General features: G+C 42.0%; 1 protein-coding gene across 1 annotated transcript in view; it reads right to left on the bottom strand.

Moving 5' to 3' along the window:
• The window catches only part of METTL21C (methyltransferase 21C, AARS1 lysine), an 83,160-nt gene that overhangs the window by 5,196 nt on the left and 62,979 nt on the right, over positions 1 to 14,985 (bottom strand). The window contains exon 2 of the mRNA XM_065397566.1: positions 2,454 to 2,617. Coding sequence (XP_065253638.1) covers positions 2,454 to 2,617 — 164 coding nt within the window. The remainder of the gene's footprint in view (positions 1 to 2,453; positions 2,618 to 14,985) is intronic.

Below are 14,985 nucleotides of genomic sequence, written 5' to 3'. Positions count from 1 at the left end.
GCATTGTTTCAACTAGGGATGCAGAGGACAGTGTCATCTTCTGAATCTGAAACACTGCATTTTCCTATCTTAACCCAGCGGTTCCATCATGTCCCATTTGATCTGTCAAGCTCACAGCCCAGCATAGAATAGCTGCAGAGTATTGCCGTGCTAAAGTGCCTTTCCTTCTAATGTCATCCTTAACAATACTGAAAAATGAACAGCTCTACCTCAGATGATACTGGAATGTGACAAGAACAAACATCTTGTCGTCCTAAGACAAAAAGCAGAAAACTATAGTGCAGGATTCATAGATTCCAAGGCCAGAAGGGACCGTTGTGATCATGTAGTCTAACCTCCTGTATCACACAGGCCATAGAACTTCCCCAAAATAATTCCTAGAGCATATCTTTTGGGAAAACATCCAATCTTACAAATTGCCAGTGATGGAGATTCCACCACAACCCTTGGTAAATTGATCCAGTGATTATTTACTCTCACTGTTAAAAAATTGACTCATTTCCAGTCTGAATTTGTCTAGCTTCAGCTTGCAGCCATTGGATCATGTTATAACAGGGGTGGGCAAACTACGGCCTGCGGGCCAGATCTGGCCGGTCAGCTGTTTTAAGCTGGTCCTCAAGCTCCTGCTGGGGAGCGGGGTCTTGGGCTTGCCCCACTCCGCCACTCCAGCCAGGGAGCAGGGTTGGGGGCCACTCCACACGGCTGCCGGAAGCAGCAACATGGCCCCTCCGGCTCCTATGCGTAGAGGCAGCCAGGGGGCTCCACTCTGCACGCTGTCCCCGCCCCAAGTGCAGCCTCTGCAGCTTCCATTGGCCGGGAACCGCAGCCAATGGGAGCTACAGGGGCAGTGCCTGCAGACGGGGCAGTGTGCAAAGCCGCCTGGCTGTGCCTCCGCATAGGAGCCGGAGGAGGAACATGCCGCCGCTTGAGGTAAACGCTGCCCAGAGCCTGCACCCCTGAGTCTCTCCCTGCACCCCTGCCCCAGCCCTGATCCCCCTCCTGCCCTCCGAACCCCTTGGTCCCAGCCCGGAGCACCCTCCTACACTCCAAACCCCGCATCCCTAGCCCTACCCCAGCCCGGAGCCCCCTCCTGCACTCTGAACTCCTCATTTCTGGCCCTACCCTGGAGCCTGCAGCCCCAACCAGAGCCCGCACCTCAACCCCAATTTTGTGAGCATTCATGGCCCACCATACAATTTCTATTCCCAGATGTGGCCCTCGGGCCAAAAAGTTTGCCCACCCCAGTGTTATACCTTTCTCTGCTAGATGGAAGAGCCCATTATTAAATATTTGTTCCCCATATAAGTACTTAGTGACTAATCAAGTCAGCCCTTAACCTTCTCTTCGTCAAGCTAAATAGTTTGAACTCTTTGAGCCTCTTACTATATGTCATGTTTTCTAATCCTTTTAATCATTCCCACGGCTATTCTCTGAACCTTGTCCAATTTATCCATATCATCTTGGATTGTGGGCACCAGAAACTGGACACACTATTCCAGCAACAGTCGCACCAGTGCCAGATAAAGAGATAAAATAACCTCTCTACTCCTCGTGATTCCCTTGTTTATGCATCCAAGAATCACACTAATGCTTTTGGGCACAGTGTCACACTGGGAGCTAATGTTCAGCTGATTTTCTACCACTACTCCCAAATCTTTTTCAGAGTCCCTGTTTCCCAGGATGAAGCCCCCCATCCTGTAGGTATGGCTGACAATCTCTGTTCCTATTTGTCCCATTTAGCCGTATTAAAATGCATATAGTTTTAATACGGCTTGTTCCCAGCTTACCAAGCAATCCAGATGGCTCCGTATCAGGGACCTGTCCTCTTCATGATTTACCACTCCCCCTATTTTTGTGTCATATGCAAACTTTATGAGTGATGACTTTGTTTTCTTCCAGGACATTGATAAAAATGTTAAATAGTGTAATGCCAAGAACTATCACACATTCAAGAAAACTGTCTGGAACAGAAGTAGACTGTCGTGTTTTCTTCCGCAAAACACAGAGCAAAATATTCCTATTTTCCAGTGGTCAGTTTCAAATGTTGCAATTTATACTTTACTTTGTGTTTTAGCTAGTCCCAGTTTTGGGAGTGGTAAAAAAAAAAAATGGTTAGAGGGCAATCTAGGCTGTGGGCCAGGTTTTTAAAAGAGCTCAGCAGGCAAGAGCTCCCATTGTTCTTAGTGATCATCCAGCCACTTCAGTGAGATGCCTAAATAAGAGCAGAGCTCTTTTCAAAATCTGCCTCAGGGGTGGGTGCTGAGCGCTGCTATAAATCTGGCCCTGTAAGGAAAAAAATGACATTTAAGAAACAAGTAAAAAACTGAAGTGAGAGTAATCCTATCCAGAATGAAAATGGGATATTTGGGTGACTTTTTGGATTTGTGTACCTAGGAAAATCCAATATTCTACAACTTGCTGGCATGCCATAGTTTTTATTATTAAGTAGCAACCTGAATTGGATTCTGCTGTTGCTGGACAATAGTCAGGGCAATTAGACCCATCCTGACATTCAGACTGCTGTTCATTAAGCTCCTTCTCTTTGCTTGGGCAGTCCATTGCTCTTTGAATTTCGTTGGGGTGTGGCAGGTGCTGTGTGGAGATCATAGCAGGAATGCTGAAGGAGGAAAAACAAAAAATTGTAAAGTAACAAGGTACTATGTTCACTATATAACTTAGCTATGCAGCTCCCTTCAATTGAAGGATCCCAAAGTGCTTTACCAATCCTATATCTGGCACACACACACACACACACAGAAGAATCTTTGCTAACCGTGGGAATTTAAGCAGGTAGAGTGCAATAACCAGAGGTCAGATCTGGCCAGATACAAGGGCTAACATTCCTATTCCTGTGAAAAATGCCATGAGAACTCTCAATGATCTCACAGACTGGGCTTCTATTTTAACTCTTCTGTGGTAGCACTTTTGTGTCTTGTAGCAGAGAGGGGAAGTGGTTTTGTACTGATTCGGAAGGAGGAGTGCTATCAAGTGAATCACTTCCTGCAGAACCTCAGTTTTCCTTGGAGATCTCCCATCCATCCAGCTACTAATTAGGTCTGAGCCTGCACCACTTACAAGTTCTACTGTAATAGGATCACACTCAGAGGTGGCATGATGCAAACTTTGCCATGATTACATTGCTGCAGGTTAGAAGCTTTCCTTTCTGCATGTGTGTGTGTGTGTAGCCACATTCTTAGCAGCCTCAGTCCACTCTGAAAGTATCCTGACCTCTCCAGTACAGTAATAAGTCCACTGTAATCTCTCTCGCTTCGGAAAACTGCCCTTTCATTGAACAGGAGCTCCAATTTCAAAAATGGTCTTGTCACATGTCCATAGCCAGAATAAGACCAATATTTTCTGTAGTTACATTTGCTGAAATAGAAATAATCACATCTCAGCTGATTGCTACAGAGGCCACGAAGCAGTATTAGCCTTCATGTTGCACAATTGACTAGGTGTGTAATTTGGAGGGAGGAGGGATACAACTTGCCTCCCCCAGAAGCATAAGCTAAGTGGCCACTACTGCTGGAAGCAACAAATTTGCAGGCCCAGCGTTCTGATTAGTATGGCAAGTCCAGTGTTCCTACCAATTGCATGTTGAATTCAACAAGCAACTACATTTGTATATACTTTGTTATTTGGTGGTGCTTTGGAACATAAAATCTACTGCACCTAAATGAAAGCCTGATCCTACTGAAGCCGATGGAAATTTTATCAGTGACTTCAGTGGGAGAAGGTGCAAGATATGAGAGCACAAAAACCAAGCAGGCCTGGTGGGATACTCATCTAAACATGGGTATGTGTATAATTAATTATGTGCTTAAATTCATCAGTGTAAAGTAAAACTTGGCAGCATTGCTATACATATATCTTTGCTGTATTCATTCATTGCCTAAATGTTACTGCAACAGGCCAAAATTCCAGTTTGACGATGTATCACCAGTGAAAAATCATACAATAACGAATACAGTCCTAGTAAACATTTATGTCGATCAAATCTTTAGATACTGTAGCTAGTAACTCATTGTAAGAGAGACTTAAATTGCAATTCTCAGTCTGAGTAATAAGATTTTATATCCTTTTGTCTGCAAAGTTTAAAAAGAAAAAAGCAGCCAAATGTACTTCCATAAATTATGGTGATGATGTTTTATGTACTAAAAAGAGTGTTTAATTATTTTTAACTTGGTACAGACTACACCAAGGATTTGGTTTTAGAATTTTCAGAGATGCAGGTATTTTAGTAGCATAGGCTTAATAATGCCACAATAATTATATTTAAAAAGCTACACTATCCAAAATTGTGCCTGAGACTTTAAACACAAGGCAGACAGAATGCACATCCTAGTTGTAGAAAGCGTAAGTCTCAGCTCATTTGCAAATACATGGTAGCGTGTTCCTGTTAAATACCTTGTATGCCATGTGGCTGCTTTGGGAGATTTTCAGAATTTTGTGCATGTTAAATCCCAACCTTAGTGTTGCATTAATGTAGATTGTGTATTTACATTCCTTGCCTTGTATGTGCTCCCTTTCTTTTAACACAAAAGGAATAAGTCAAGAATAGAAGAGGCACCAGTGTCTTTTCCTAATTCGGAAATCATTAGCGCTTTTAAGTTTGCCTCTATTTGATACTGTGTGTTTGAACTGAAAGACTGAAGAGATGACTTGCATTAGTGACATGCATAATACATGTATTTGAATGTGCAGTTTAATGTTCACATTTAAATACATGCGTCTTCTTGGTGCAAATTCCCCAACACCCAGTAGTAGAGCTGGTCAAAAAAAGTCCCGTGGGAAATTCTGAGAGTTTGAAATTTTGTTTCTTCCTGAATCAAAATGAAAAGTTGAAACCTGAGAATTTTTCACTAAATAAAGTATCCAGAAATATTTCATTTCAGCTGTGTCATTTTGATTTTCATCATGCTATAACTTATAATGTAACAGATGTCAATAAAGTTGAAATGAAACATTGATAATTTCATGTCAAAAATTTTGCTGAAATTGAGATGTTCCTGCAAAATGTTCTGATTTCATTGAATCCGCACTTTCAGATGGAAAACAGTTGCATCCACAAATTTTTGACCAGCTCTACACATTGCTATCTGTTTCTGGATTTCTTTGCAAAGTGATCAGATAGGCAAATGCTAAATTCAAGTCTTGTAGATCTGAAGTGTTTAAAAGGCTTTTTAATTATCATTGAGTCAATTTACAACAATTACGGTTGGAATTGTGAGATTTCAGGCTAGAGTATAATTATTCTGGTGGAAAGAAGTCGTCTTCTATGGAGTTATAATGGAAGTACCTGCTTGACCATGTTTAGCATCACTACCATGACTGTAAAATATTGAAGAAGCTACCAGGGGGATATTCGTGAGGTGGATAAATCTTAAGGTAACAGTTTGTTCTCAGTAGAAATAATTTTTGCCTGTCAATCTTTCATTTAAAAGTCCTGTTGTTAACAAAATGTCCCGTTGTTAACAAAATGAAAATACAAATAAGATGATTATGTAGATGAATGAGCAACATGGCGTTGACCAGTGTTCAGTTGTGAACACAACCCTTCCCAGATTTTTTTTTTTTAATCTGAAACTTTTGTGCATGAATCTGTACGCTAGCATGTCTTAGGACTGCATTTCATCAGTCAAAAGCCACTGCCAGTTGCACTTGCAGAAATGCAGTTGGATTATTATATATTATTCCTTGAAAATTTAGCTCTTTCTGTTAGGACTTCACATACCAAACACGGGTAAAAACATTTGTTGTTAAATGCCCATGCAATTAAATCAAGCTCTCTTGCATTAAATAATAATGTTCTTAGAGAGAGAAATCTAGTCACAAATAAATCCTGGGAGACTTTACTTTTATGATAGACCTCCTGGCGGATACTTGAGTATATTGGGGAGAAAAACATAGCTGGAAAATAACTTGCCATCATTACTGACGCAGTGATCTCATTGAAACAATGCTACATTTGTCAGTAATTCAGAAAACTTAATTCCTTTGACCAATGATAACGTCAGACAATTCCAAATTTTAAAAGGCATTAAATAAATAAATGTAACACATTCCTTGTTAGTTTCTATCATAGGAGTATTTAGGTACATTCCAAACAATGTTAGTTGAAGAATAGTTGTATCATTACCTTCTTTAGCAGAGTGAGTTTGAAGTTTCCTGTGCATCTTCCCAGACCACCCTAAAGATTTTTATACAGACATGCACCTGGGAGGATTAATTCTCTGTTCACAAAGTCCAGCCAGTAGGAGTGCAGTCTATTTAGGGTAGCATTACCAAACAGCACTCTAAGAACTTACTGTGTTACACTAAATTTTTTCACATATGCAGAACAAAATAAAAACCTCTATCAACTTCGGGAGTTCCTAAAATGTACACGTGTCAAAAACTGAATCAATCTCGTCAAATTCTGCCGATGCCTTTCTTATGGTTTTTAATTTTTAGAAGTTTGAAACTATTCCAAGTCTTAACAACATTGTCTACGGCCGTCCTGACCCAAACAGCCTAACATGGTCTATCTGGTACACAAATAACATGTGCAGCCATTTGGCAGCAGACCAAACAGAGAGAGTGAAGGTCACATGGCACAGAAGATCCTGCTTCCAGGAAAAGGTTAAGTCTTAGGGCCCCTCTTAGAAGATATTATAGCTGGGGGAGTTGTAGGGCTTACCCCCCACTGTTTCTGGGAGCCAGGAGGTGAAGGGTTGAGGGAATCTGGCAGCCCTATAGATAGAATGATAGCCTTCTGGCAGACTCCTTTAACTAGCCTATAGATGCCATAGGATGTGTATAATTCTCTATTAAAGGGACAGTGCAAACTTGAAAACCACATTAGTCTGATCTAGCACCTACTCTAGTTACAATCTACCCTTAAGATGACTATACATGAAGGAAATTAGCAAAAATAGATATTGCCTTCTGTTTACTTTGAGAATGTGAGTACTCCACATATACTGCCAGTTTCACTGTTGAAAAGACCCTTTTAAAAATTGAACAGGGACCAGACAACACTTTATAAAAGGAACTTTAGAGGACTTTCCCCCCCCAAATTCACAACAGTATAAAGAGTGCATAACTGGATGCTTTTGAAATTAGAGGGATAACAAAGATAGGAAACAATGAGGAGTCCTTGTGGCACCTTAGAGACTAACACATTTATTTGGGCATAAGCTTCCGTGAGCTAAAACCCACTTCATCAGCTGCATGGAGGACTCCTCGTTGTTTTTGCTGATACAGACTAACCCGGCTATCACTCTAAAAGATAGGAAACATAGACTTAAAAAGTTCAACTCCAATGTATAAACATTCACATCTCTGAATGTGTAGCAACATTTTGACTTTATTCGGTACTGCTCCTTTAAAGAATTTGGAAATAAGAGTATATCCCTCTTCTTCCTTTATCACCATCCCTTTTTTACTTTTAACTTATCATGCATTTCACATATTAACCAGTAGGTGACCTCAGTATTCACACCAACTATTAAGTGTATCAATGGAGAGACAAGGCGGGTGAGGTAATATCTTTTATTGGACCAACTTCTGTTGATGAGAGAGCGAAGCCTCTGAGCTACACAGAGCTCCTATTCAGGTCCAGGAAAGGTACTCCGAGTACCACAGCAAAAGGCAAGCTGGAACAGACTGTTTAGCATAAGTAGTTAGCACATATTGTAAGGGACCATTCAAGGTAGAGTGGCCAGATCAGAAGAAGAGCTCTGTGTGACTCGAAAGTTTGTCTCTCTCACCCACAAAAGTTGGTTTAATGAAAGATATTACCTCACCCACATTCTCGCTAATAACCTGCACCTACACTGCATACAAGTATATCAGCTGTGATATTAAAAGATCTCTCTCTCTCTCAAAAAAGAGGCAGCAGTATACATTTAAGAGGAGGATGTATGGACTATTTCTAAGACACTTGGGAGCAGATATTAAAACATCAGTATATATTGATCGAGTTTCCACTGTCTGTCTTAAAAGCTGCTGCATCTTTATCCAAACTATTTACAGACCACCTGACTTTAGGTAAGTTTGGTCATGTCACAAATAAGCTGTTCCAGGGCCACTTCAGTAGTCATAACTAGAGAGCAGGCTATGGCAGGCTCACTGCTGGACTAGTCATTCTCAGACTTAAACACTATTTCTTTTTTAAATGATTTTTAAAATAGGAAACGGAGAGATCTGTTAGACTGGAATTTTGTTCAGATTTGTAGGCTCTGCCCATCGATGTTGTATCTGGATGCCTAGAATTGCCTCCGAAGGGAAGGGGTGGAAGCTCACTCATTTGGGGTTATATTCAAGTACATGAAATCACAAGGTAACGTTTTGGGGAACATTCCTGCATTGGCAAAAGGACAGGCCATCTATCATAGGGGTTACTACTGTAACTTCCAAAGTGAAGGGGTTTTCTGTAATGAGCTCCCTATTATTTACAAAGGTAGCACTCCAGCCAATCTCAGCTGGGGGGTTATGCATCAGGAAAGTAGGCAGATTCGAAGCTGCTTAGGGCTTTGTAGCTTAAAAGAAAGGCATTAATTGGAGTTGGGGGAGGAGATTACTGTAACTCCTAGTACTGTTAATATTATTCACCAGTTAAATTCCGACAATGTGCTTGGTGCTGTACGTGACTTACCTGGCCTATGATTAAGAAAATAAAATGAGCTGAGCTGAATCAATCCATGTGTGTGTGGCACAACCAATGTAAGAACTGAGTGAAAAATTAATTACAAGTTTATTCAAATTTGGCTTCTTTCTTGGCAAGTGGTTGTGATCTTCTCAAATTTAGTCATTGTTCAAATGTATTTGCCTCATACATCCTGCAAGTAATTCGTGTTCTGTAGCCCATCCACAAGCACTTATCTGCAAATAGCTCAGTAGCTGAGTTCTTCTGACTGGGCATGTCATTCCACTGGGATGAAATTCACCCTTAGCCAGACAGCCCAAGTCCCACTTAAGCAGGGCTGAAATAGTGCCATATCCCTTGTTCATAGGCCCTCTGGAGAGGGTTGGAGTTCACCCATCAACTGAATTTCAGTTCTCTGAGCGTAATTCTTAAAATCAGGTTGCCTGGGCAAGTATTTGCAGTTATGATCTCAACATTCCATTCTACAAATATTCAATGTTCTTTTAAGAACTGCTATTTCTGTGAACATTCCTGTGCGTAAACTCATTTGCTAGACTGTGGAAAGCAAAACAACAGCTTGGAAACACAGTTGAGGCAAATTTGTTAAATATTCCAACAAATTTCCCAGCTCTTGCTACATACAGACCCAAATAATGGTGGACACTCTAGAGTACTGTTCCATTTGTACAGAGGTCAAATTGGGGGGGAAAATAGACGGCAAGATTCTCCTAAACTCTGTGCCTGCCAGTGTGCCCAAGAGCAGATGTCACAGTGATGGGCCGCATCTCAAAATGTAGCCCCAGAGTAGAATAGGGGCACATTTCACCCATTATAGATCAGACAGCAGGCCAGGGTTGCCCCCAGTTGAAACCTGCCAGGAATGGCAATGATGGTAGCCCATGCCTGCCCTCTACCCAGGGGTGAATGTCTGCACCAGGGGTCTTCTTCCCTGCATGGAAGTCTAGGGTACAAACACTGGGTGTGGCAAGGTGATCTCTCTTCCCCTGCTGGTTTGCTGGAGGTCTTGGGTCACCTCTTGGATGAATGAGGAGAGGAAGTGTCGGGTCTCCTGCTCTGGAGTAGACTGTCCTCTCCTTGGTTGCTGCGGGGATGTGTTGGTCCTCTCCTTTCCTGGGCAACTGCTTCTCCTCCCTGACTGCAAAAGGTACTGTGGTGCCCCAGAGCAGCAGGCACTCCTCTGCTACAACAGCAGATGCTTGGCCACACTCTTAGGGCTTTGTATTAACACCTGCACCAGTGACTCTGTCACATGCTCCCTCTGCTGGTGAAGCAGTTGCCTGAGCCAAGGCTGTCATGCCCCATTGACAGTCAGCAACACTGAATATCCGTAGGGTTGGAAGATGTCAATTTCACTGTGTGTACACTAATTGAAATTTGCTGGTAGGCAAAGTAGAAAAAATGCTGCTTGTTACCGTTTGATTTAAGGATATTTGCTTTGTATATTTTGACATCCAATGCTGACAATTTGTGTTTTAACGGTTATAAAGCTTTAACTTTTTGAAAGTCAACATCTACTGCCATTATATAATTGTCTCACCCCTCCCATAATTTCCCACAATTGGGAAAATTTAAATTGATAAAAATTGGGGGGGGGGGAGGGAACATGCTTAAAAATAAACATTGTTCTCTGTTGTTGAAATTATTTAAAAAAATAAAAATTGAATTCTGCCAAGCCTAAATATATGCATTGCTGTCTCTGATTGGCCAGTGGCAGCACTAAAGGTGGAGCAGGATGGTGAGTGGCTCCGAGAGGTGCCAGCTTGGCTTATGGAGACATGCCATACAACCCAAACCTGGCATTTATATTTCTTTTAAAATGGAAAATTCATTGTTCTTCCTGGAGGCCTTTCCCCCCACTCCAACTCAATCTCCTCCTCATAACAGGTGACCTCCTTGGTGAGAGGCACAGATGTGGTTTCTTTGGCAGCCCGTCAGTGCTGCTAATTTGACTTCAGTGGAGGTCCATGTGGGTACAGTTTCAGTATGGGCGTCTTAGGCTGAAACCTGGACCTAGAGCTGAAAGGGTCTATATCCGATACTAGCATCCTGAGTCATCCAATCTGCAAGTATTTTCGTATGTTAAGTAATAAAATACATGTCACAGGAATAAAGTGCTTTGGGAACTTGGCTTATGCCATATTTTACATAAATAACCACCTCATCAGTCATGTCTACATAGAACTACATTGGCTCTTCCATGCGCATCTGAGCAGCCAGGCAGAGATTTGAGACTGTACAGCAGGATACCCCTAAAAGAAACCTTCCTACTGTTGTTGCAGGGTAATCTCTAACAGCGCTCTTATAAATGACAATTGATATTTACTTTGCTTTCTTGATGTCATAAAATAGCCAGGAATTGCCTTCAGGCTGGGCCACAGGAAATTAATAGAGTGCAGAGATTAATTGCTTGGTTAGATTTATATCCAAAGAGGTTTTCCCTGCCATCTGAGAGTGTGCGGAGTAAAAAACATTGCCAAGACAGCCATCAATCTTTAGAAATTGCTTCCATTTTAGTCTTGTTTAATTATGTTTAATGTTGCCATGTTAATGTAATCAGGCTTGCTCCCATCAGTGCACGAAATGCAGTGATGTGCTATCCAACGAGGGAGTACAGTGGAGTGGGAACAAATAAGCAATTGCTCTAAATGTTTCTTTATCATTATTTGTATTACTGTAGTGCACTGGGCCCCAAGATGTTGAGCAAATGAAGCGAGCAGGCTGATAAATGTTTCAGCCTTTGTGCTTCTAGTAGGAGCTCTTTAGCATGCCTCATCATCAGCTGCTGTTTTTCATTAACTATTTGTTGTGTATTTAATGGCTGTACAGTGTTCGATTTGGAATAAAAACAGTGCAGGCTTTTAGCGCCTAACAAGGATGCTGTTTGGGAAACCAGGGCTAGATCACCTGTGTTCAGGGCAGAAACCAGTGTTGTAGAGAAGTTAGCTCTAACCTACCTTTCTACTCCCATGAGCCTCAAATGTTGTTCTGTGGCTTAAGCTGCTCTAAATCATGCTGGGGAGAGTGGTTCCTAGGGAGTGCTCCAACAGCTGGGGCTGGCTAGAGTGCAGTGCACTCTGGCTCTGCTTTTCTTTCAGTGTGCTCCCACCCAGTAACACCTCCATGCCTGAGAGAGCCAGTTTTGTGCCACCCAGAACATCAGAGCAATAGGGACTGAGCCAGAATATGGCCTTTGGGGTTTCGAGCAAGACCTGTATTCACGTGCATTTGGCAGAGATCCCAGAGGCATTATTGAAACAAATACTGTGTATTATAAAATGAGACCGATTTTTTTACTCTGTTCATTTCCTCACTCCTTACACCTCCGAGTGCATCTGTTTCCAGCACAAATTCCTTCTCCTGTTGGCCCCTCAGCATATGAATCACACCAGGTTGGACCACTTTACATTCACGCACATGCTCTGTGGGCCAAATTCAGAGATGATGTATAAGTGCAAAGGGGACAAGATACATGTTAGCGTGTGGGTGTGAGTCAGTGAATTTGAGGCATCCCCAGCTGATGTTACACGCATGCTGTGGACGCTGGACTTCATGTGAACTTAAATTCTTTTGACTTAGAATTTTTAGATCACCTGTGGAACTTGATACTTTGTCCTCATGTTATTATCAGAGGAAATGGACACATGGTTGTTTGCAGCTGAAATATATTAGTTTGTTATAATACCACACATTTTGGTTCCTTCTGTAAATGATTAAGATGCAGAATCTGGCTAGCTCAAGATTTTTGTGTGTGATTAACTTTTCAAAATCTGAAGCTATTCTGTTCAAGGGATTATATTTGGGTTGATTTGCTTTGTTCTTAGTCTTTCCCCCTTCCTACTCTGTATGTGCATGGGTTTCTTCATAGTTATTTTCACTTTTTCTTCTCCATTCTCCCCTAGGTGCTTCCTCCTTGCCACCAACTTTGCCATCATAGGCTTGTCCTGGGTGAAGATACTGCTCCTTGGGGAAAGACCTTAACAAAGAGCTGGGTTTTATTTGTAGATGTGAACATGGTTAGATTTGGGCAGAGTCTGAACTCAACATAAGGTGTTCCTTATCCTGCCCTAGGGTATTGTATTACCTTACATTTTTACCAGTTTTATTTCCCAGCTGGTTATTTTAAAAAGGACTTGAAATCTGCTAGTTTTTCCCCTTATGGCACAGGAAAAGATCCTGAACTAACCCTGCAGAGCCTATTATAAAACTAAGGTTAATTTACTGAACTGGAAATTCTATTAACTTACCTCATTATATATGAGACCAGTTATGATATATGAAAATACTCCCACAGTATTCTTGCCAGCAAGTTAAAGAAGTATGGGATGGATGAATGGACTATAAGGTGGATAGAAAGCTGGCTAGATCGTCGGGCTCAATGGGTAGTGATCAACGGCTCCATGTCTAGTTGGCAGCCAGTTTCAAGTGGAGTGCCCCAAGGGTCGGTCCTGGGGCCAGTTTTGTTCAATATCTTCATTAATGATCTGGAGGATGGTGTGGACTGCGCTCTCAGCAAGTTTGCAGACGACACTAAACTGGGAGGAGTGGTAGATACGCTGGAGGGTAGGGATAGGATACAGAGGGACCTAGACAAATCAGAGGATTGGGCCAAAAGAAACCTGATGAGGTTCAACAAGGACAAATGCAGAGTCCTGCACTTAGGACGGAAGAATCCCATTCACTGTTACAGACTAGGGACCGAGTGGCTAGGCAGCAGTTCTGCAGAAAAGGACCTAGGGGTTACGGTGGACGAGAAGCTGGATATGAGTCAACAGTGTGCCCTTGTTGCCAAGAAGGCTAACGGCATTTTGGGCTGGGGGTTGGACTAGATGACCTCCTGAGGTCCCTTCCAACCCTGATATTCTATGATTCTATGATGAAGGAAACTGATCTAAATCTTCAAGGATCACTCCTTTCATCAGTTATCTAATTTGATCTACAATTCATGCCACATTGGGATGAAGATTGGAGTAGTTTTTTTAAATAGCTTTTTTATTAGGATATTCAGTAAAATATTCTCAATAAGAGTTAGTGTTCACTTAGGACTAAATTCTGCAATTCTCACTCAGTCAAAGCTCTGAGGTCAGAGAGTTTTGCTGTGGTAAGGGATTATCCAAGAGGTGAGTAGTAAGGGATGCAAAATATAGTTGATAATGCACAACCGAGGTACCTGTCATGCCTTTTTTTGGCTATGACGAGCCAAGCTTTATTTTTTATTTAAAAAAATAACAATAACTGAAACGTCTTTGAAAGGTCACTGCAGAAGCGCATCACACAAGTTTTGATCATCTTTAACCTCTGCTGGAAAAACTAATTGCTTGAAGAATTTTGTACGTACTTAGTCTGAAAAAGCATCTGACTTCTATCATTAGGTGTAACTTGACCTTATTAAAAAGCATCCGATGGAAGAGTCGCTTCCAAAGTGTTAGATACCTTCAAAACAAATTCTTTCTAAAATATGTGGCCTTACTGAAGCTCATTTTATTCAAATACAAATCCAACAACCGCTCTCTGCAACAAAATTCTGGTGGGCATTCTGCTCTTGAAGCATCTGTAGGATTAGGTCCCAAATCTGCCATTATTATGAGAGTGAAATGTGAACTCCTCAGCATAGACTATGGGTGAAATCCTGCCCCACTGCAGTCAATGAGTGTTTTGCCATTTATTTCAATGGGCCCAGCACATATTTGGCACTGTATACGTACCTAGAATCATAGGACTGGAAGGAACCTTGAGAGGTCATCTGGTCCAGTCCCCTGCACTCATGGCAGGACTAAGTATTATCTAGATTATTCCTGACAGGTGTTTGTCTAACCTGCTCTTAAAAATCTCCAATGATGGAGATTCCACAACCTCCCTAGGCAATTTATTCCAGTGCTTAACCACCCTGACATTTAGGAAGTTTTTCCTAATGTCCAACCTAGACCTCCCTTGCTGCAATTTAAGACCATTGCTTCTTGTCCTATCCTCAGAGGTTAAGAAAAACAATTTTCTCCCTCCTCCTTGTAACAACCCTTTACATACTTGAAAACTATTATCATGTCCCCCCTCAGTTTTCTCTTTTCCAAACTAAACAAACCCAATTTCTTCTTCGAGTGCTTGTTCACGTCCATTCCACATTAGGTGTACGCGCGCCGCGTGCACGAACGTCGGAAACTTTTTCCCTCAGTGGCTCCCGTCGGGCCCGCAGGGTCTCCCTTCCCGCCAGAGCGGCGCCCCGCCCCAGCGTATATATACCCCTGCTGGCCCGACCCTCCCTCAGTTCCTTCTTACCGCCCGTGGCGACGTTGGAACAACTCTATCTCTCGCTTGAGAGTGTCCCTTAGCATAGCCATTAG

The sequence above is a fragment of the Emys orbicularis genome, chromosome 1 (genome assembly GCF_028017835.1).
Source record: "Emys orbicularis isolate rEmyOrb1 chromosome 1, rEmyOrb1.hap1, whole genome shotgun sequence".
In the NCBI taxonomy this organism is placed as follows: Eukaryota; Metazoa; Chordata; order Testudines; family Emydidae; genus Emys; species Emys orbicularis.
Note: the sequence above shows the minus strand (reverse complement) of the source record. Positions and strands in the feature narration are given on the sequence as shown.